Source organism: Helobdella robusta (assembly GCF_000326865.2).
Source record: "Helobdella robusta unplaced genomic scaffold HELROscaffold_8, whole genome shotgun sequence".
Lineage (NCBI taxonomy): Eukaryota > Metazoa > Annelida > Clitellata > Rhynchobdellida > Glossiphoniidae > Helobdella > Helobdella robusta.
This window is the reverse complement of record NW_008705459.1, coordinates 2,125,587-2,148,584: the sequence shown is the minus strand read 5'-3', so window position 1 is coordinate 2,148,584 and position 22,998 is coordinate 2,125,587. Positions and strand designations below refer to the sequence as shown.

The 22,998-nt window shown below is 32.2% G+C and overlaps 5 protein-coding genes across 5 annotated transcripts; 2 read left to right on the top strand and 3 right to left on the bottom strand.

Moving 5' to 3' along the window:
- Window positions 1-167: 167 nt before the first annotated feature.
- On the bottom strand, window positions 168-2,616 carry HELRODRAFT_189701 (hypothetical protein; the record flags this gene model as incomplete). The annotated part of the gene is made up of 6 exons (XM_009032089.1): window positions 168-740; window positions 1,043-1,124; window positions 1,246-1,380; window positions 1,534-1,589; window positions 1,655-1,797; window positions 2,439-2,616. The coding sequence occupies 6 exons, from the start codon at window positions 2,614-2,616 to the stop codon at window positions 618-620; spliced, it is 717 nt and encodes a 238-aa protein (XP_009030337.1). The 3' UTR covers window positions 168-617.
- Window positions 2,617-5,243: 2,627 nt separating this feature from the next.
- HELRODRAFT_165525 (hypothetical protein) lies at window positions 5,244-6,131 on the top strand (the record flags this gene model as incomplete). The annotated part of the gene is made up of 1 exon (XM_009032088.1): window positions 5,244-6,131. The coding sequence occupies one exon, from the start codon at window positions 5,244-5,246 to the stop codon at window positions 6,129-6,131; it is 888 nt and encodes a 295-aa protein (XP_009030336.1).
- Window positions 6,132-11,033: 4,902 nt separating this feature from the next.
- On the top strand, window positions 11,034-18,225 carry HELRODRAFT_189700 (hypothetical protein; the record flags this gene model as incomplete). The annotated part of the gene is made up of 3 exons (XM_009032087.1): window positions 11,034-16,446; window positions 17,046-17,098; window positions 17,186-18,225. 3 exons carry the CDS (start codon window positions 11,034-11,036, stop codon window positions 17,696-17,698), a joined length of 5,979 nt encoding a protein of 1,992 aa, XP_009030335.1. The 3' UTR covers window positions 17,699-18,225.
- Window positions 18,226-19,586: 1,361 nt separating this feature from the next.
- On the bottom strand, window positions 19,587-20,138 carry HELRODRAFT_70554 (hypothetical protein; the record flags this gene model as incomplete). Its single annotated transcript, XM_009031904.1, has 1 exon — window positions 19,587-20,138. A coding segment is annotated over one exon (552 nt), but the record flags the coding sequence as incomplete, so codon positions are not given.
- Window positions 20,139-22,082: 1,944 nt separating this feature from the next.
- On the bottom strand, window positions 22,083-22,406 carry HELRODRAFT_134347 (hypothetical protein; the record flags this gene model as incomplete). Its single annotated transcript, XM_009032086.1, has 1 exon — window positions 22,083-22,406. A coding segment is annotated over one exon (324 nt), but the record flags the coding sequence as incomplete, so codon positions are not given.
- Between the last annotated feature and the right edge of the window lie 592 nt (window positions 22,407-22,998).

Sequence of the window (22,998 nt, the reverse complement as noted above, 5' to 3'; positions counted from 1 at the left end):
CGTCGTTTAGCATGCATTGTATTCATACACGATGTTTGTGACGTGTTGAATTCTATGAACCTAGAAAAAGTGACATTGATTTTTTTTTAACTTTGTTTTTTGTTACAAATTATGGATTGCCCAGATATCAGAAATTATGGATCGCATAGATACAATAAAACAACATGCTTGTTTTTTAGTATTAACAATTTGTTGCTATTTATGACACTTGAGTTAATAACAGTTGAGAGAGGTTTTTAATCTGTATGCTTTTTTAATTTTCGAATTTCAATAGTAAAGAGGTACACGCACAACTGACTGAACAACATGAGGTTCACGTACAACTGACTGCCCGAAATCAAATATTGCCAAGAAGTACAACTGAGCTTTATATTTCAATTTTTGAGGAATTAAATCCCAGCAGTCATCAACAACACTTCTTCTCCTTCGGAACTTGTGTGTGAATCTCATTGACACCCTCACCATTGTCACCAATGTCATCATAAACTTTAACGTCATCATAAACTGAGATACCCAGGTTACTCACATTATTGTATATTTCAATGTAGGTTAGGTCATCACTGATGGTGCTGTAGAATTTGTTAGTCACATTGTTGAGACCAATTTTACTTTCTACCTCATTGGACCCCCTGAAATGACGGTTGACATGCTGTGCCTTGCATCGGTTGCTCATGTTGGCTCTCTGCAGTCCACTCGTCTCCACGTAGTCTTGGTTGGATGGTTCCAAGTGAACACCATCGCTAAAATGCAGTATGGTAAAAAATGTGATCAAAACAAAATCATTTCAAACAAATCTAACTGCGGTAATATATTGTTTCATCATTTGCATTCGAGCCTCATTAGGTAACTAGTTATTAATGACCATTTTCGAAACATGTACAATAACGATTGGATATCCGACCTTAACAAATTGGTTATGATCGAATTCAATTAGAAAATAAATCAATGAATGACATCACAGAATTGTTTATATTGAAATTAAAATAGAACACACTCTTTGGAACTTCATAATTCGCTCCAACAGAAAACAATTCAAACCCACACTTTGCGATGTCGTTTTTTCCTCCACGCCAAAACATTTCCAACTACTGACGCGATGGCCACCAACGTTACCAACCCCAATCCTGTTGTTCAAAAATTCATTCACGTGTGATCAGTTCAATGAGATAATCTCAACTGTCTTTTATAATTCGAAATTCTGAATAAATATTTCTATCGATTTATAATATTTAAAATGATATTAACTTGAATATATAGAAATAATTTTTTAAAATACCAAATATGAGAGTGCCGAAAATTGTGTTCGATGGATTGAATGGTTTAGCACTTCCAGATGAGATGGTTGTTTGAAGGTAGAGGAATGACGATGCAACGAACGAACTGGTCGGTGTTGGTGATGATAGATTTACCCACAACATGGTTGCAGGTTTCGTGACATACAGTGCTGTTGCAGTTTGATAAAAAATAATGTATATGGTGTTACTGATGTTGTTGTTTCTATTAAGTCAGATGTGAAAAACTTTGCAGAATAACCAGTAGACATTGCTAATAATTTCGTGGTTGAAGTCGTTTTTAACGTTGTTGTTGTTCTTAATGTTGTTGTGGTTGATATAGTATTAGTTATTAACGGGGATTTGCTATTTTTTTGACAGACCACAGCAAATTGCTTTCCGGTCAACTGGCATCTCGTTTCTTTCCATTTTATAGTTGTAACGTTGAACGTGGCACAATTCTTGCTGTCACCATAACTGCTTGATTCATATCCATGCTCCCAATTGGTGAAGTTGGCAAAATAAGCTGCAACAATTTTATGGCTGTCAATTATTGAACGATTATTTTGAGGTAATTGAAATATTTTTATTTTACTGGCTGTTGGCAAAATTTAGAATAAATATAATACGTTGGGTCAGTTACTAAAGTTTCTGAACCGTTCAGTTTTGGCATCATAATTGAAACAGTCCTAAATAGCAACAAAACGCATACCTTATATATAAAGAGTTGTTTATAGAACCAGTCCATCATTTAGAATTAATATCTATGGCAAACAATATAAATAAGTAAGATTGGGAGAGTTTAACTTTGCTCCATTTCATTTCTCGTTTAGGTTGGAAAGTAAAAAATTTAAAACAAGATTGAGAGAAATGCATTCGATCTATCAAACCATTACCTAGTAGAAAAAATAGTCGTTTAACTAAGTCAGGATACATTTGGATGTCATCTAATAAAATTGTTGTCAGCGCGGTTGCCAGCTCAAAATATTTTGAAGAAGAAAAGTGATTGAATTTTGCCGTTAAAAGAGTTTAGATGAAGTAATACCGGATCTTTAACTTCAATCATGTTAATTTCCAAAAAATGTAATTTCCAATTAAATGATTCAAATTTATTGAGATATAATATTATGTACAAAAAAATTAGAAACAGATTAATTAGCAGCCAACCTTCCTCACTCCTCCAGCCCCATCTGACCCTTGAAAATCCGACCCAATAAGTGTGGTAACATATGTCTATACCTCTGCCAAGAAATTCATCGACAAAAACTAACCACAGTCCATATTTTGTGGAAATTGATGGTCGCCGATGTCCAGAAAAGGATAAGGCACTTATTCTTTTTTTCATTTTTTAATTGGCTGATGATGCAGAAAATAAATGAAAAATGTTTTTATATTTTATGTTTTACAAAAATGCAATATACATAGATACAAAACATTTACACATGTCAGTACACATATGCCACAAAATTTTGATTCAGCTAATCGAAAAATATATTAAAACTGTTTTATACGAGATTTTGCATCAGAAAATATTTGTATTGTTTCATCAAAGTTAATATTTCTCGCCACTGTGTTTTCAATTGATAGGATTGCTAAGCCATTAAGTCTTGCTTGATTCATTGTCGAACAAAGATAACTTTTAATCAGCTTCAATTTTGAAAAGCTTCTTTCGCAAGAAGAAATTGAAACGCACACTGTCTAAAAAATCTTTAAAGCTAAATATAAGTTTGGAACTGACTCGTGTAAATCAATTTCTATTATATAGGTTAACATTTTCAGTGCAGACCATTTTTTAACATCATCTTTCTCAATTTTCCCTGCTTGAAGATGACGTCTTAATCGTTTAATTTCGGGTATCATTTCATTTTCTTCTAGTTCATCAAACGTTTCTGTCAGATTTGGTATCAGCTTTGAAAGTTCTTCTATCTCCATTCCAATAAGATGTGATGATTGAATGGCTGCAAATTTTACATATACATTTTGCATTGATTCTATCCTTTTTCTAAGATCTTGATAAAAATTATCAAGTGACTGAAGCATTGATCGTCTCAATTCCTGTTTCAACATTACTTTCTTTACTTTCTTCTCCAGACATAAGCTTTCTTTGACTTTTTCGACCCAATTTTTCTGTAGCTATTTCGATTTCTTCACAAATTTTTGTAGAAAATATCAATGCATTTTCAACCAATTCATCGCGACTCTCATGCAGAAAAAGTTTTAAGGTATCTAATTTTTCAATGGTTTTATCTAAACCAATTCCTTCTGTTTGCAAGTATTTTTGAGTATGATTGACTTCCTCAAGAGTACTGCTCCAGAAATGAAGATAATCAAGAAATTTGAAATCTTGAATATTTTTCATTAAAATTTGAGCTGAACCTCTCGTATCTACATTTTCTGAAAGATCACATAATTTTTCTAAAGCCTGTACCAACTTGCTGAAATGATTCATTACAGGTTTCACCGCATGACATTGCTCACTCCACCTGGTTCCTGCTAGCCTTTTTGCAGTAATCCCGACTATTTCTGACAATATATCCCATCTATGAGTTGATGAAGAAAAGAAGTTGTAAATGCTTTCAATTGTTCCAAAAAACCTTACACAAGTTGGATTGCTTCCAAATGCGTGAACCCCGCTCAAGTTAAGTGAATGATTAGAACAAAGTACAAATAAAATTTTCTGATTTATTTGATGGATCCTGGCTTGTACCCCAGAATGAACACCTGACATTACCGAAGCATTGTCATAACCTTGGCTTCGACATAGGTTTATGTCCAAACCCTCTTCATCAATAATATTTACAATTCTTTGTGTGATATCAATAGCCTTCTTTCTGGCAAGAGGAAAAAATCCTAAAAATGATTCTCTTACCTCTACATTTTTGTTTTTTATATGAACATATCTAATAATCTCACTTTGTTTAAAATGACTCATGAATCAACGAATAAACACTACAGTTATAAAATTTTCAAAAGAATCATTGAAACTTTTTAATATCAAATTTGTACACTTTTGAATCGAGTGTTTGATACCAAACCAATAAACAATGCTGGAGCTATATTTTATTTATAAATTTAATTCTTTTAAATCTAATAAGTAACCACAATTTTATGATCAAGTGTTGATCTGATTTTAGATGAAAAGATCAAAACGTTGGAGAAAATTATTTTATCTCAAATTTAATATTAGTGTTTATTGGCAAAAAATATGTCACTTTAACTTGGTCGCCTGGACTGAATCCGATGGTATTAAGCTCTTCAGCTGGTCTCTTCAACATCTTGAATTTGTACGTTGCAGGCCGCAGTTTCATATTGCTATATTGATCATTTAATTTTCATAAGTTAAAGTGGAATTATAACAAATTTTGTTTGTTTTTTTTTGCAAAAGTACTTTTTGTGGTTTTGCGATTTTATACAAATTCATTAAAAACATTAATATAAAAGATCTTTCGAAATAAAGCAACAACAAATATTTAAGAGTTAGTGTTTTTATATCCACCTTGGCTTTCCCTACACCTGGGGTCGCTGCTCCTTCACCCTACCCTCGTTACGCCACTGCAGTCCAGCTTTTACATTCAATAAAACACTTGATCATAATAACATTGTTTGTGGTTGTTACATAGTCAACTACAAAAAAGTCATAATTAGTTTGGAAATAATTATCAGGCAACATCATGAATAAATGTTACAATTGTACAATAAATTCAATAGTGACGGTTATTTGTAAAAACCGTCTACAAATGCTCTTTTAATTATATTTTATCTTTGACGTATAAATAAAGATCTTTGGAATTACGATATATATTACAGTTTACTTTTCGCTCCTATCGTTAGCTAATCGAGTAATTTTGGTTTCGCGTACGCTTCGTATTTTTATTTTAGTCTGCTGCCTGTTGTTCCGTGGTTCTCTTCAAGTACGTATAAAATATTAGAAATTAAATTCTTACAAACAAATTACTATTTCAATTTCATACAATGAGTGATATTAAAAAATATCTGGCGTCGTACAACGACAGTGAAGAAGAAAATGAAGATAATGATGGAGCCGCTGATGATGTTCACGATGATATCGATATTTCGGACGATGACCAAGATGATTTAGCTCGCTTTCAAAATGAAAAAAAACGTAAACTTGATTCGCCATCTTTGAAAATTGTGACCCACGAAGAATCGGCCAAAGTTGTTAAAAAAATTACTGCCACCAGGTTGGTTTCCTATGGAGAAGATGACGACAACGAAAAATCGCTCAACCGATCTAGTTTTAGTGAACAAGAAGAGGAGGAGCAAAATGAACCCGATACAACGATAACAACGTCTGGAAATGAGCCTAGTGAAACAAGTTCATTAGCAGGCCCGCTTCATACAGATTCTCCGTTCTTATCGACTATAGGTTCCCCTGAATCAAATTTAAATAGAAAACCATATTTTGCAAAACTCATTCCGTTACCACCAGAGCCTCCAGGGAATTGTTCAAAACAATTGCAAAATAAAGTTCTTGATCTTTACACAAAATTAAAAAAAGAAAAGACAAATTTAAACACAAGCATACAACGCAAGAAAAATTTCAGAAATCCTAGTATTTATGAAAGGCTTATTGAATTTTGTGGTATAGATGAAAAGGGAACAAATTATCCTCCAGAACTGTACAATCCTTCTATATGGGGTCCGGAATCGTTCTATGAAGAGTTAGCAAAAACTCAAAAAATAGAAATGGATAGAAAAGAGAAGGAAAAGAAAGATAAAAAATTTGTTGTTGAAAAAGTTCAAGGAACAAAAAAAACAAACACAAAGTGGGATGACGTTAACGCTCCTTCCATACAAATTCCTGCTGTTGGTCCTCTCACAAAGCTGAAACCAGCTTAAATCAAAAGATAATGTGATTATTTTATTTTTTATAAATTAAAATTTGAATGATTGTCACATTCTAAAGTTTCAGCATTTAACAATTTTTTTTCTTTATGTTATTCAACAATCATTAATTTTTCACAAACAGGTTGTTTGGTTATATTCATTATTATAATATCATTGCAATTTTGACAAAAATTAAATGCTTTTATTCACAAAATTGTGATTTTCCGGAGGTTTACTTATTTTTGTAAATATATCTTGAGTTACAAAAAAAGGTTTGTACGTAAATAAATGTAATTGTGTGTTACTTAAAGCAAAATTTTATCATTAGGACTAATGTGAATTTAATTATTTTGGACATGATAACGAAGGGCAGTCAACCTAAAAATATTTTTACATAGAGACGATCAATGCAATGTTCTTCAATATTTTTATCTGGAAATATAATATAATTTGCATGAATTTTTTTGCGTAACCTTATTTTACATTCTCAACAAAATACTAAATCTTGTTCCCAGTTTCTTGAAGCATTAACATTTTATTTTAATCCATGTCCATCTCGTATCGTAATTAAATTTTTGTAATTTTCAGGGACCTTTATGAAATACAAAATATTGTTTGTCATATTTATTCAGGATGCAAAATAGCTCTTCATCTTCGACAAAGTATTTTTTGGTTGCTGTTGAAAACTTTACATTTTCTGAAATAAGATTTCTTTTTTGCGTTATTTCCAGTGTTTTAAAATATGCAAAAAAATTTTAGATTTTCTTGAAAACCCTATTCATTTTCTTTTCCATGCTGAAAAGGTTTTTAAAAGCAAGCAATGCTTGACCATGTTCCAGTACTTGACATGCATTTCTCAGATAATTTGGAAGGACATTTCATCATCTGAAGGCTCAATTTCTCAATGCAGCTGTTACATTTTCTGTTCACTCATGTCTGATTGTACTTTTGGCATTGTATGCAACATGTACTGCTGAAAATGAAGTTTAAACAGAATTTGCATTATTTTATTCATTTAGAATTTTTTCAAAATTTTTGTTGGATTAGGAGCAGATGATGTGGTACTAGTATGGTGGTCATTTCAATTTTTTTTATGTATTACAACTAAACTACCTCCCCGGAATATTATAAAATTGTAATTTTTATTTTACCTCGTGTAATGATTTCGTCCCAGTATTAGTTCAAAGCTGCCAGCACTTTCTATAAGTATGTCATGAGAATTTTTACACGACAAACCTAGTTGTAGCAGTAGTGGTAGTAGTAGTAGTAACGTTTATACACGACGAGCCTATATAAAGTGAATTTGTAATTTATATTATCACGACTGGGTGGGTGGTTGACACTCAATATTTTATTAACAATTAAAAAATTATTAGAATTGATAGGTAGCTTATTAATAAGTAAACTTTTGGCAGGTTTATTTGTTGGCAGATTCTCTAAACATTCATACACGCTCGTAAGTATATATAGAAATAAAAATATATAAAGAGAAAATATCAACTAAAATTGTTGGACAGTAAATTACAGCCTATATTAGCGGATATGTATTATTGTTTATATTCGAAAGATGGCGAATAAAAAATTGTTATTCAGCTGAGAGGGCTGTCTTTTTTCATTTCTACCCTCAAAAAATCAGAGAAAATTCCGATGTTTACGTACAGTTTCTTAACTTGACAGAAAATTCATGAAATAATAATCATGTAAATTTTACTAAATTGTATACAGAGGAGAAATTAAATGAATGGAATTAGCTTAATTTAAAAAAATCTGGAATTAAACTTCGAAGTATATTTTTAGATACGTTTTTAAACATCTACTCGTAACATTTAAAAAAGTCACGACTGATTTCTTTAGTAATTAAATAATAATTAATTAGTCTTAAAATTTATAAAAAGAAAATAGATTCGATTAAGAACTGTTGGAATGTTTCCTCATGCATTATCATCAGTTGTCATTAGCACCGGGAACGTACATATGATGATGTGGAGGATGGGATTCACGAGTTCTCAACATAACATCTGAATGGAGTTTGCACATGTATGGAGCTCGGAAACAAATGATCAATCAATCAATCGATCGATGCTGGTTGTGGTAGCTGGTTTGAGCTACTTCAGATGCAACCGTGTGAAGGCGAACAGCAGGCAAGCGCATGAACCTGCAATAAAGGGATAAAGTAAGTTATGAATCTATGCATAAAATAAAATTTATTAATAAATATACGAATTGCTTAATACGCATATTCATATAAATTCACAGAAGTAGAACTAACAAAAATTTATAAGAAAAATGAAAAAATTGGAAACAAAATTATGAACAACCACCAGATTGATAAATGAAAAATTTTTCCAAACGAACAAATAAGCGAGGAACTCCGCAAACAAACAACAAACAAAAGATCATATAAGTCATGAACATTGGTAGTTAACAAATGAAATGAAGGTAGCTTCATGAATGGAGATGAGAGTCCTATAAATCGATTGAAAAGAATTGGTAGTTACTTGCATGAATAAAATATTATCGATAGATGAATTTTGGATTAAGTTTAATAAACAATAATTAATGAATAGGTAACAACAAGAAATAAATAATTCAGTGTTAAACCAAAAAATATGTGTTTGACATTGTATAAATGCTATAACCTACATATATATTATATACAATATTTATGCCTACATGAGCGTGTGCGCTGTGTATGTGCGTGCGTGTGTGTATGCGTGCGTGACAGTGACAGAAGGCAATAACATGGAAAACATGACACAATGCCTGAGTTTGGCGCGGCTTCATTCATTCGTTGTTCTTTCAATCATTCATTAAACGCATGCACACATCTGTCTCCTTCATTGTATGAAGTATGAAGTTCGTTTCACTTAATAACTTATTTGTTTCAAATTGGTACATTATGTGTGTGTGTGCGCATGTATGTGTGTGTGCGCGCGTGCATGTATGTGTGTGTGCGTGCGTGCGTGTATGTGTGTGTCTGTGTGTATGATATTTGAGTGCGTTTAAGTTTTTATTTTGCATCTGTATTGACTTGATCTATTTTATTTTTCCTTCATTTAACATTTCACACCCTTAAATTTCATTAATTAAACAACTTGGTCAACGTTAAGTTCAATGTAAATAGTTTATTTCGGCCATCTTGTTGGCTAATTCATTTGAGGTCAAAAGAATTTTTGTCTCCGAGTGCTACTATTCTTACCTGCGAAATATTTCAAACGTGATAGGAGGAGGTAGGCGAGATGCCTGTGTTTAGTTTGTAGACGATTTTGTATCTTCCATCATCATCGTCGTCGTCATCGTTTGAGATTTGTATCTAATCATCGTAATCATCATCGTAATCATCCTTGTCACCATCATCGTCATCATCGTAATCATCATCGTCATCATCATCATCGTAATCATCATCCTAATTATCATCGTCATCATCCTAATTATCATCTTCATCTGAGATTAGTGCTTGTTTAATACATGAAGATAAATATATACAAAATATTGCTTAATCCGTGTGCACTGTGCAGGTGGGTGCGTGTGGTTGTTGAGCAATGTTTGTGTGCGTGCGTGTGGTGTGTGTGATGTCCCAAAGTAAACAAAACAACTCGATTGACAGATCGATGGAGAAAGGCTTGCAGTTCATTGCGTAATCAGAAATCAGAAGAACAATAATACAAACACTAATACAAACACTAATACAAGACAGTGGTAAGAAGGAATTAATAATAATAAAAAATTTTAATTTAAAATAAAAAACAATATATACAAATAACTGTGCACAGTAACTTTTATATAATTAATTGCAGACAAATTGTCATTCGAATTGGAGAAAAATTTATTTTCAGGTAAGGCCGAGTAATAATTAAAACATAAAAAACAAAAAAAAAACAACAAAAAATAAAAATGTCCAATGAACAGTCGGGAGACACAAACACATGGAACGATGTTGTTGATGGTGAGAACGAGTTGGGAAAAAAGATTTGAGGTTTCAGCTGTAAGAAGTGTCTATTTTATTATAATAATCATTTTCTTTCGTTACACCGATTCTGCGTTTTCTAACTTCAAAATAAATCACGTATTTCTTGATAGATTACTTTTTTAATGGTGAGATTACTTGTTCATTTTAAATGCTATCATTAATTGCATTAGATTGAACATTTTTTTTATCTGTCACACACACCACACACACACAACACACACACACACAACACACACACACCTACACTTCACCACGAAAGAACAAGCGAATAGAAATTTATAATTTTGTGTAGCCTAGCCAATAATATTCACCTGCCAGATGTAAACAAAAGAAAGTATGCTTTGCTTCAGCGTTCAGTGGCAACAACACTTGATGATGATGGTTCTATGATGATGAGGAAAATGTTGTTTACATCATTCGATGATATTATAATATTTGTATCAACAAAATAATTTTGTGATTAATTTTTTAATTATATATCACGATGAATTCATCAACAGTGTCTAATATGTTGTAAAGATTTGGTCTATAATTCAGTTTATCTGTTTTGTTGTATTGTTTTGAATGTAATTTAAAGTTTTACTAACATCAGGATATTCGAAGATATAATTTTTTGTTGATTGAATCTGTATAAAAGTGGATCAAGTTTGAATTATCAATTGGTGGTATTTCAGTGATTTTGTGATTTTAAAAGTTTCAGTTACATAACACGTGGAGCTTTTCGTGATGATTGATTTGTAACATAAAATTTGCTTGAAATTATTTTAGTTTTTATCTAATTTGAAACAACTTATTAAAATTAACTTTTCTTTATATTTCAGGTCTGTGCAATCAAATGACTTGAAAAATTTTCATCATCCAAACAATAAACAGTTTAATTTCGAATTTTCGCTAAAAACCGATAGTACCAAACCAATAAAATAAAAACTGCAACAACAACAAACATGAACAACAACAAATATAATAGCACCAACAACAAAAACGAAAACTCATTTACAAATTCGAAAAATAAAACTGGTTACCCGACATTATTCTCATCATCCATGACCTCCATCGGATCATCGTGGAACGATCCGAACAGGCTGGAGATGGTTGGAGACGAGGAGATCATGATGGATATATACAACGGCTCAACAAGCAACAACAACACTCACGACAACTCCACACAAAATTTCTTTAACGGGCACGCTGACAACAAACGAACAAGCATTAACGGGCACGCTGACAACAAACGAACAAGCATTCATCGACCGACAGGTGGGTCTGCAGGCATCTCCAACGGTGAGGTTAACTATGATAAGGTTACGAACAGCAATTTAAAATCAACTTTTTTTTTAACAACGCCAAAACCTTTTTCTTCCGAGGCTACAAAATATTCATCAATTACGCCAATAAAAAACAATTTTCAGTTAGAACATAAAAGCAAAAAAACTCTCACAAAAACAAAGGAACAAAATTCAACAACTACAACAACAGCAGAAAACAAATCTTCAAATAACAATCAAAATGAAAATGGAGTTGTTCACCTGAGTACTCGAATAATCAGCGACGATGTCCCAGCCAGGAGTTATGGTGTTGACTACCTCCGATCGGAATCCGTCATTTCGTACGTTAATCCAACCACCCAGCCATCAGTCGTGGCATGTTCCATTGCGTCAACCCAATCTACGTCCAATTTGCAACTTGTTTCAGACGTAACAAAAAATATAGTGACATCATCAAATTCAACCAAAGTTGTCGAAACTCAAATTTCAAAAACACTAAATAATTTTTCATCAGCAGTTGAAAACAATAAAACTTCATTGACGGATAATTTTTATATTACCAATTACGAAACGGATCAAACTTCATTTATAAATCCTGTTCTTTCTCGGGCGGCCACTTCTAAAAAGTATGTAGCTCCTTTACCACCCACGTCAACATCTTACCAAACAACAACGTCATCTTCAACGAATAATTCTGTCACAAATGGTACGACGACAATTACCGAAAATTCATTGCCAACCACAAAACCTGCTCCTAGATTTGACTTTTCGGCATATGAAAAAGGAAAGTTGCCCAATATTTCTAAACCTTCTCTGCTCAAATCCCCGACGTTAAATATAACAACATCAAATCCATTAACGACTCATTCAGAAGCAGCAGTTTCAACGACTTCAGTAATGCCTCCGTTGATCAACAGCTATGTTCAATCAACAGTGTTTTCAGAAAATGGTTTAAATAGAAAAGATTTGTCGCCTTCTGATGAAAATATAAATAATGAACTAACAAAATTTCCAAGAACGCCTACATCACCCTTGTCGCCAACATTTCAAAATTCCGCCAAACTAACAACAACAACATCAACAACAATTCTAGAAAATAAGAACAATGTGTACAAAGATTTCAGTAACACAGTTTTATTATTAAATGACAGTTTTAATAATTCAAATATTATAAGAGAAGAAAAATCGGTTTTGACCGGTGGTTTTCATATCGGACTGCCAACAGTTTTTAAAAAATCACCACCTAATTTCAACAATACAGAAGTTTCACCAGCTGATCAAAATGAACATTTTCGACCTTCCGTGCAAAATAAACAGGAATCAAGTGATGGGAAGTCAATTCAAATTTTAAATGAAAATTCAAAAAATAAAAAAATTTCTACAAATACTGTCAACAGTTTTGAATCAAATTCCAAAAAGAAATCTTTTATAAGGTCTTACGAATCAAAATTATCACCGACAACATACCAGCAAAATTCAGAATCAGTCTTCGTTAATAAATTTGATCTTTCGTCAAATGATCAAAAACTAAACGTAGCATCAAAAAATAAATCTGAATTTTTAAATCCAATAAATAAAAATTCTAACATTAACAACGAGTTTAAACAGCCATCAACAGATATTCCTCCAACGACTCAAATAGCCAATATATCGGTGCAAAAAGAAAATATGAATGAATTTCAAATAAAAAAAGACGATTTTTTAAAAACAACCGCCATTGACAAAGTTTTATTGGACTCGCCAGACAATCAAGGTAATGTTTCTAAGCACGTGTCAAAAATAAATATCCCACCAATATTTAACCACACTTATAATTCAAATTTAAATAAAAAATCTTTAGTTAACATTCCACAGAATAATTTTATAAGAGACAAACGTTTTATAAATCATCTTGAAAACGTAATAGCTAAATCAGCAACATCATCACCGAACATCAGGGCAAATTTTAAAAATGATAACAAAAACGTTTCGAATAACAAACCGATATTTAAATTTCTTGTCGAAGGCATCGATATACCAGGAAACTCGGAAAACCACACAGCTCATGAACAAGAAGATTTAAGTGCCAACAATGAAACGACTGCTAAAACTCGCAAGGAACCAAAAGGTTTCAGTTATATAAAGGACAAAAGATCAGCTGAACAACTCACTAAATTAGCTGCCGAAGTAACGGCAAGGAAACCACACGAATCAGTTGAGAGTTTAAATTTAGACAAGGAAGTGAAGAGTCCAGGCGAAAATGACTTTATGAAAGAAGCCCGGAAAAAATTACATGCTCATTTGAATGGGTTGAAAAAATTTGAATTGCACGAATCATTAGTTGGTGAAAATGATCGATCAGAGTTTTCAAAAAGCGTTCCAAATATCAACGATTCAGGCTTGGATGACAATTATGTTTTTTCTAATAGATTAACACCGTTCAACAAAGATGACAAAATGACTGACGTTAACAAACAACGAGGTGTACATGGCAACAGAAGACATAAAACTGAATCGAACATACAAACGAATAATTTCAACAACTTGAGCAACAATGACTGGCACAATGTGACACCTAACGGTCCACACAGCATACCTCATGACACGAGCAGAATATTTTTAAGACCTCATAGTAATGACATGGAACAATTAAAAAAGTTAGAAAAAGAAAGAAATCAAACACTGAAGAGAAAGACAGTTAACTTATTCAAATCATCTACTACAGATACGAATAATCAATATCTTGCGCCAATCAATTTTTCAGATTTAAAAGTCAAAAACGTACAAAATTACGATAGTGTTGACTTTTCACCGCGAGGAACTTACGAAGAGATAAATAGCAACCTCATGTCAAGTTCAAGCGATTTTTCAAAAGACGAGCCGAGTCTGAGTAGCGGTCGTTATACAAAATCTAAAAATTCTTCAACGCCCTCTTTGAAACAATCTAAAATAAAACAAAAAGCCAAGATGTACAACGGCAATAAAAAAATAATTGACGAATCGCATACAGCGACAGGCAATCGATACCCAACGTACAATACAAACACTCCTACCAGGCAGCATGCATCAACGCGCTCTACTGATCATCGAACAGTTTACAACGATCCAGGTATGCTCTCACCTGTACTACAAGCTGGTGCTCGTTCAGACAGCACGCAGCCTACAAACGCCAGGCTTATAGAAGATGCGTACAACAGAAGCCAACCATACGATAGCAGAGATGCTATCGAACAAAACAAAACAATAACACGTGGTCGTATCAAAAATTCTGAATCGGATTTTGACGGAAATAAACGAATAAATGTAAACAACTATTTAAATGCAAACGAAAGTAGTTCGGAATATTCTGACGATAGTTTCTATAATTCAAACGATATAAAAAACAGACATCGTGATAACTTTGTGAGTTCATCTAGACATTATGGTTCTGAAACAAATTTAACGACGCAAAACAAATTTACAACACCGGGAAATATAAAAATCGGAATTGAAAAGGCTGACAGAAACAAAGTAAGTGCTGTTGAGGTAAGAAATCACGATATCCCCGTGAAAGGCTTTATAACAGTCAACAAACTCAAAAAACCAAATTCGTCAAGTCTGACGAACATTCCAAGCGTTGTTTATGGAGAATTAACTTTATTGAAAAATGGTATAAAATCGCAACATAATAGAATTAGATCTCGGACGTTGGCAGCACCTCACGTAACAGTTGGCGGCCCAGGAGTTTATTCCAAAAGTTTGCATGATCAAAATCAAATTTTTCAATTTAACTCTAATTACATAAAAAATTCAATTTCATTGCACGATTTAACGTCTGGAAATTCAAACAAAAAATTAATTTCGGATTCATATAAAACAACAACGTTGAATAGATTTTCGTCTAAAATAGTTTCAAAAAAAGGAAAAGGAATGCAAGGATACGATACAGTTACACGGTCACTCCCATCTATTGAGGCTGCAAGTGTAGATCCGGAATTAGAAAAGGTAGGGAAGTTAGGCAACCAGTACAGAATTCAATTAAAATTAAATGCTGCATTACCTGAAAAACATGGCTTAACAAGTGGTAGACAAAGTCGTTTAACAAATGTTTCATACCATGAAATGCCTCATTTGAATCAAGAAAAATATCGCCCAGCTTCTGGATTGATGTACAGTTCAAATTTTGTAGAGTTTGATGATGGATTGAATCAAACGGTGAATAATCTTTCGTTAAATTATAGTAGTCCAGTGCCACCCCCGTTGTCATTTTACCACAGTCCTTCTTATAAGAACAATCAAATTGACTCACTACTTTCCTTGCAGGTATCACCGCAGACAAATTTATTAACAACCGTGAACAGAGGTTCTGAGAATGGTGAAAATTTTGCCATCAAATCAATAACAGCTTCAAATTCAACTCAACAGTCCCATAACCCAAGCAAAGTTGAATTTCAATTAGAACTCCTTCCATTACCTGAGGCTTCGGTGGAAACATTTGCAGTTCCAAGTACTTATCCGACAGGAACAACAAGTAGGAAAACAAAATCTCAGGCACATGATTACAACATGACTTTAAACAACACAATGAGATTAGAATATGAACCACCCCACGAATTTTTTGGAGAAAAACATTCGTTGAAAAATCGAACTACTCCGATAACACCAGATGACGAGTATATGCACCAAAACAATATGGACCCAAATGCTTTCCCTAAAATTGTCCGAGGCTCAATTCTTATACGAAACTCTCTTGATAAAGAAACAAGTCGACGTTATTTGAACGCACTGCATAACGACAGAAACAAATCAAAAAACAATCTTTTCCACGCAAAGTATCACCAGAGGCGAGAAAATCCGGCTTATTCAAGTGATTTTGAGAACATGGATAATTATTTGAAAAATAGTAAACATTTAATCTCGTCTAAAGATAGTGATGCCAACGATGAAACGTTTCAAGAAATTCCTACCATTGCACAGGATTGGGATGAAATAGACAATCGAAATATTCCTGTAAATCGGGAATGGTATTATGATTACTTAACCGACTCGAAAAGAAAATCAGAAAATTCCAACAAAAGATCTGGTGCTTGGAAGTTGAAGTCTTCCAAAAACAACGAATCATCCAATTACACCGGTAAATTATTATTTAGTTAATTTAAACATTTATTTTAAGTATTTTTTTTCTTTAAAATAAATCGCTTTTATTTTGTAAAAACACATTTTGTGGTTTATTGATGATTTTATAAATTTAAAGTTTTATGAAACAACATTCTTAGATTGAAAATAGAAAATTTATATTTTTTTTAAAATGTAGTCTACGTTCGTTCGAATGTGTTGTGCAGAATGAGCAAACTTATTGATTGTAACGTGAACATGAAACTACCGTTAGTTAGATCAATTCGCATTGCAACCACACTTTTAATGACAGCTATAGTGAAACTCTTCTCGTCTTTGTATGAACATTTTTTTAAAGCTCTTATCTATTCTTTAAAAAAACGCAGTCTTTAAATAAAACTTACAGAACATGTTTTTGAAAATAAAAAACAAACGTCATAGTTTCGGTTCGAAGATCATTATGTATTATTTTTCAATTTGTTCCTTCCTAAGTCGGTCAGTGGTAAATGACGCATTTATTAGATTTTTCCATAAAATGAGTAAATCTTACTTTTGTTAAAAGTAATTTGTTATGAAAATAAACATACAAAATAAACTTTGCAATTTTAAACTTTACAGACGGGGAGACTAGCAACTACAACGACTCCAGGCACCGTACACATGGCACTCAGGTCGGTAACAACATTCGACAGAGCGTGGATGTCAGAAGAGAAGAAGAACAAGTCATCGGCCCCGTAACGCCAGAGACGAAACAACAGGTAGAAACTGCGTTGAATGTTGATGCGGTTTCTGAAAAAGTTGAATTAAGTTTATCGAACGGGATTGTGACTATAGAAGTGAAGGTACGATGCGAAAGACTTGTTCCGATCCGTGGGACTTCGGATATGTTCAGAAAATCAGCAGTTGTGGTGACGAGAAAAATTGAGATCGACATGACGGTGACCCCGGAAAGAAAATCTATGTATGAAACGGCAGTTGCTTTGTCAAAAAAGCAACACGGCACACAAGAAACATCAAACAAAAGTTCCAAATGTTTGAGACTCTCTACAAAAGACACATTTGAACTCTACTGCAAATTAATGGAAATGGCCGATAAAATAGAAGGCCCAGAAGAAGGGATGTTGTTTGGTAGTGTACACATAGATAAGGAGTTGGAGGAAAATAAAAGATTGCCCTATGGAGCAACTTCAGCAGAAATTCTCATAACCGACGATAACTTACTCTCGCCACAAAGTTCTATGTACCATAGAGCAAGAACGCGTCCATCTTAAATATTTTTTCGTTCGAATACTTTTCAGGTATACTTTGTTCAACTTTACCTATATTTTTTTTTGTTTGCGTTAATTTTATTTTTATTATATTATATTTGATAAAAGTAACTTTATTAAATCTTTTGGTTCGAATTTTTGCTATCGCAATATTTAAATTGAAAGTATTATTTAATTTAATATAAATTCAGCGTTGCTATATTTAACAGTTGCAAAATCGTAACAAGTTTTCTTATAATTTAAAAAAGATCGAAAATATACCAAAGGATTCATTAAATTAAATTAATTTTATTGATTAAATTTTTTAATATTGTAAAAAATGTTATGATTCAATGTTTAATTAAACAATTTTAAATATGCACTGTAGAGATCGATTTTTATAAATATTAACGTATGTCCATTATATCTGATTATCATTTTTTAATTCTCTGATAATTGAACAAAATTATGATTGATAAAAAATAAAAATTTTAAAAATAATTGATTAAACTGCTCATTATTTTAAATTATTATTAAAATTACAAACAAATAGAATGGCTTCATTTTTATAATAAAAAACATTTTATGTACATTATTTTCACGAAGGCAGAATAATGCATAATTCAATAATTACTCAATTCAACATAACAAATTTTAAAAATAATGTTTACTTATTTTTTATGTTTTTATGCTGATCTTCTACCCTGTAGTCAGTTTGATCATAAGTTTATGAATAGAACAGTTCAAGTTCAATTGCGGTTGGGTAGGCTCTTGGGTTTTCATAGTTGAAAATAGTTGGCGACTCATTTATTCTGACTGGCTCTACTCTGTTAGATTTTATTTTCTTCTTGCAGTTACAATTTTTTATTTTTCGCCGTAAATTTTTTCCAAATTCTTTTAAACGAATTTGATTTTTACCGTAAAGTATTGTGTAGAATAATGGGTTCAAGCAGGCGTTTAAACAAGCCACGTACTGTAGGGAGTATCTTTTCAGTGTTGAATTGAAATCATTTTGACTGTTTTCTGAAGTAGAAAGAATTAATTCATATAAAATTATTGGAAACCAAGTGACGAAGAAAAACAAAAGAATCGTTGCAAATAAAAACGCAGTTTTTTTAGCCGTTAAAAATTTAGGTGATTTTCCATTTAACTTGGCAAAACTGCAAGTTGTTGAATTTATAGTCTGCACTGAATTAGGAACGTTTGGGATAGAAATGTTAGTTAGGTTTGAGTTGTTTTCTCGCTCCGTTATATTAATTTCTGCCTCTGTAGATGAAGGTAAAAACGCGTTGTTTATCGTACAACTCGTTCCACAGACGTCGGCTTCATTAATGAAATATTTTAGGTTTCCATTTTTTAAATCTTTATCTTTAATCAGCTGACTTGGAAAATCTGTTTTCAAAATGCACTGTGGTAGCAAAGCAAAAGTGTATTGATGTAACGCACTGATTGCTGATTCATCGATTGCATTTGTCCCTGACCTCGGCGGTTCTTTCTCGTTTATTCTTCTTGGATTCTGGTAACGAACTTCACAACTCAAAGCTGAACTCTGAGTTAATCTTTTGAACAATCTGTAGGTTACAGCTATGTACATGCAACACATCGTCAAGAAACAAACAAAAAACGTTGCGATTAAACAGGATTTATAAATTAAAACTTGGTTAGCAGACTCTTTTGAATGCAGACACAATGATTTTTCGTTCATGATGACAGTCAGTGCTTCCGTCGTTGTTACTGGCTTTGAAGGCAAGTGAATTATTGGCGACATAGTTTCAACGTTGCGAACATAAACTAAATGTTTATTTTGTGTAAATAGCATTTCCAGTGTATCAACTTTGTTGGTCTGCTTGCTGTGAAGATTGTTGAATTTTACTTCTTCGTACCATTGAAAATTTGGGAGTGGAGCGGTTAAAGCGATTGCCCAAATCAAGCTCAACATGATGAAATTTCTGCCTTTGTTCACTTTTGATCGAAACCTGATTGGGTAATATATGGCTAGATACCTGTCAATTGAAATTGCAACTGGAGTTAATATAACGGCGAACACGGCAACATTTTGCATGTAAGAAACCAGTTTGCATCGGAAATTGTTGTTCTCCCAGAACGGAGTGACTATGGTGGACATGTTGAACGGGATGCAAAAACATAGAAGAAGAAAATCTCCGGTGATTAATGAAAGAACCATGAAACTGTGAGATGTCTTATATTTTCCAACACAACTAAGAAACAATGCCAGAATATTAAGAAGCAATGCTACTCCAACTAACATGGAATATGCAACGATCAAACCTGTTTCAGACTGCTTAGAGATCGATGCAATGTAGAAGGGCTCATAAAATTCGTTTGAAAGATATTTCAAACATAATGTTTGAACGGCTTCTTCTTCATCTTGATCAAGGCGATGCAGCAAAAACCTGCAAACAATTTTGATCTCCAAGATTGTATTTGATAATTTTTTGGGCATGACTTTGTCAATTGAATTCTGTTTACAACATCGAGAGCTAATATAAAACGATTTATGAACGATATTTTTGTGAACATTGATTTGTGGTACAACTTTGTCAAATAAATGAGATTTCGAACATTCTGCTTGATTTGAGATAATTTCGTATCTAGATATTTTTTTTTAATCGACCTTTGCTGTAAATTTGTATGTCAATTTTGGAATGTTCGCTAATTCTCGAAATTTTAAACCATATAACTGATTTTTGCTTCTGATTATAAACAGTACATTTATACTTTGTCGTAAAATTTATTTTGTCAAAAAACTAATCAAGTTAAAAAACTGATAAATTTCAAAACATGACTAAAATATTTTAATGCTATTGAATCTAGAAAAATTTTTAATTCCTGACGCCTTCAACTTTGTCAATTCATTTATATTCCTGGCTTGACCAATACCAGCAGCGTAAGTAAATGTGAAACGCAGTCAAGCTGCTATTATTAACGTTGTTATCTTTATATTAAAATCTCAATGGTACCGCAATTTCCTCAGCTGAAGTGACACCCTCAACACGAGAGTAATTTGATTTTTAAATATATTTTTGATTGGTCATGATCATTCATTGTCGTCTTTATATTTTTTTAATCATTTCATTAACATTGTCAAAAGCCAACGCTACTAGATTCACGATGTTGTCATTGTTAGCATAACGTAACATAATTAGAATTAATATTGTTGTAATTATTGATAATTTTATTTTGTTGAAATTTTTTATAATAAAAACAGAAGAGAAAATAAAATTGTGATTTACAAAAATTCAAACTTTCAAAAAAAAATAATTTAATTAAATAATCCTTTACCAAACATTAATGTGTTTATCCACCACGGCACAGCAAAAGTTGAGGTAATAAAAAGTCATTATTAAGATTGAAATTATTGTTTTCTCTAAAAGTTAAGGTAACAAAAACTCATCATTAAGATTGAAATTATTTTGAAATTGAGTATTTGATTTAACTCATTTCGTAACTGCCCAACCAATGAACCAACCGTCTGGAATTGGGATGGTCAGTTTTGAGTTTTGACCTGCGTCAAGATTTTAGCGCAACCTACGGTAAAATATTGAAAGAGCAATCTGATAATGATTAAAAAATTGAACGCTGATTTTTTTAGATGTTCCGACACAAATAAATCATTAAAACAAGCATTAAAAAATGATGGCAACACTAATTTCAACAAACCTTCATCACGTTGAATCAAACAAACGTCCGAAATATAACAATAAAATTAAAATGTCAACTTCCATTTCAGATTTGCTACTCGCTTTTCTCACTAAAAATTTTAATTTTTGTTATAATAATAAATTTTTAAATTATTATTGTTATTATCATTAGAGTTATTATTATTATTATCTCTATTATTTTACTCTATTGATGCTTTCTTCAGAAAATAAAAATAATGAATCAAGTACAAATAATCAAGTTTTATTAATTTTATTTATTAACGGTGGCATACAAAACGTATCCATTAAAACAACGAAGATGGTATTGGGATATCGAAAAAAGCTTTTTTGTTTTATTATGCTTAAATGTCACCATACTTAAAATAAATGAAAATTTCGGTTTTGAACAACAATGTTTTACGATCTATCGTTAAAAAATCGAAAAATTGGACAGGAAGTTAACTAATGCGGAACATGCTGTGAATTAAAAATACTTGCATTTCTGACAGTCTTTATCCAATATATATATAAATATATATATATTGCAATATATATATATAAATATATATATATATTGCAATAAAAATATTTTATCAATATGTATCAATATTAAAATTGTAAAAATAATGAGCAAACGTTACTTTTCTTGATAACAATCAAATGCTCTATACAACTTCTTTTTTTATTCATTTCTTTTTCTTGAGTGTTTGCCGATTTTTCAAAAAAGGATTTTGGACCTCATATTGAATAATTTGTTCCTTTTTCATCAATTTCTTCTTTTCCTCTTGTTTAATTATTTCTTTTTCTTGAGTGTTTGCCAATTCTTTATAGAAGGATTCTGGACCCCATACTGATGGATTGTAAAGTTCGGGGAGATAATTAGTTCCTTTTTCATCTATACCACAAAATTCAACCAGTTTTTCATAAATACTAGGATTTCTGAAACATTTTTGGCGTTGTATGTTTGTGTTCAAATTCGTTTTACCGTTTTGTAATTTTGTGTAAAGATCAAGAATTTTATTTTGTAACTGCTTTGAACAATTTCCCGGAGGCTCGGGGGGTAGCTCGATGAGTTTTGCAAAATATGGCTTTCTGTTTGATTCAGTCGGTGAGAACGGAGAATATGTATGAGTATGAGGTAAAATTGTTTTGCTAAGCTCATTTCCAGACGTTGTTACGGTTGTATTTGGTTTATTTTTCTCTTCTTTTTGTTTACAAAAACTTGACCTGTCGGACGATGTTTCGATGTCGTCGTTTTCTCCGTAGGAAACCAACTTGGTGGCGGTTATCTTTTTAAAAACTTTCAAAGATGGCGAATCGAGTTTACGTTTCTTATTCTGATGGAAAATTAAATTATCCTGCTCGTCGTCCGAAATATTAAAATTATCGTGAACACCCATCTTTTCATCATCAACCGCTCCACATCCATCTCCATTTTCTTCATCGCTGTCGTCGTATGACACCAAATATTTTTTAAAAACACTCATTTTATGTAACACTAACTGTTTTGTATTTTATTAACTCGTACTTTAAGAGAACTACTGAACAACAAAAAGCTTCGGATTCCCAAAGATGTTTATTTACGACAAAAATAACAGAAAATTATGAAGGACATTGTAAAGAGCTTTAAAACTAACTATCATTGTTGTATTGTATAATTAG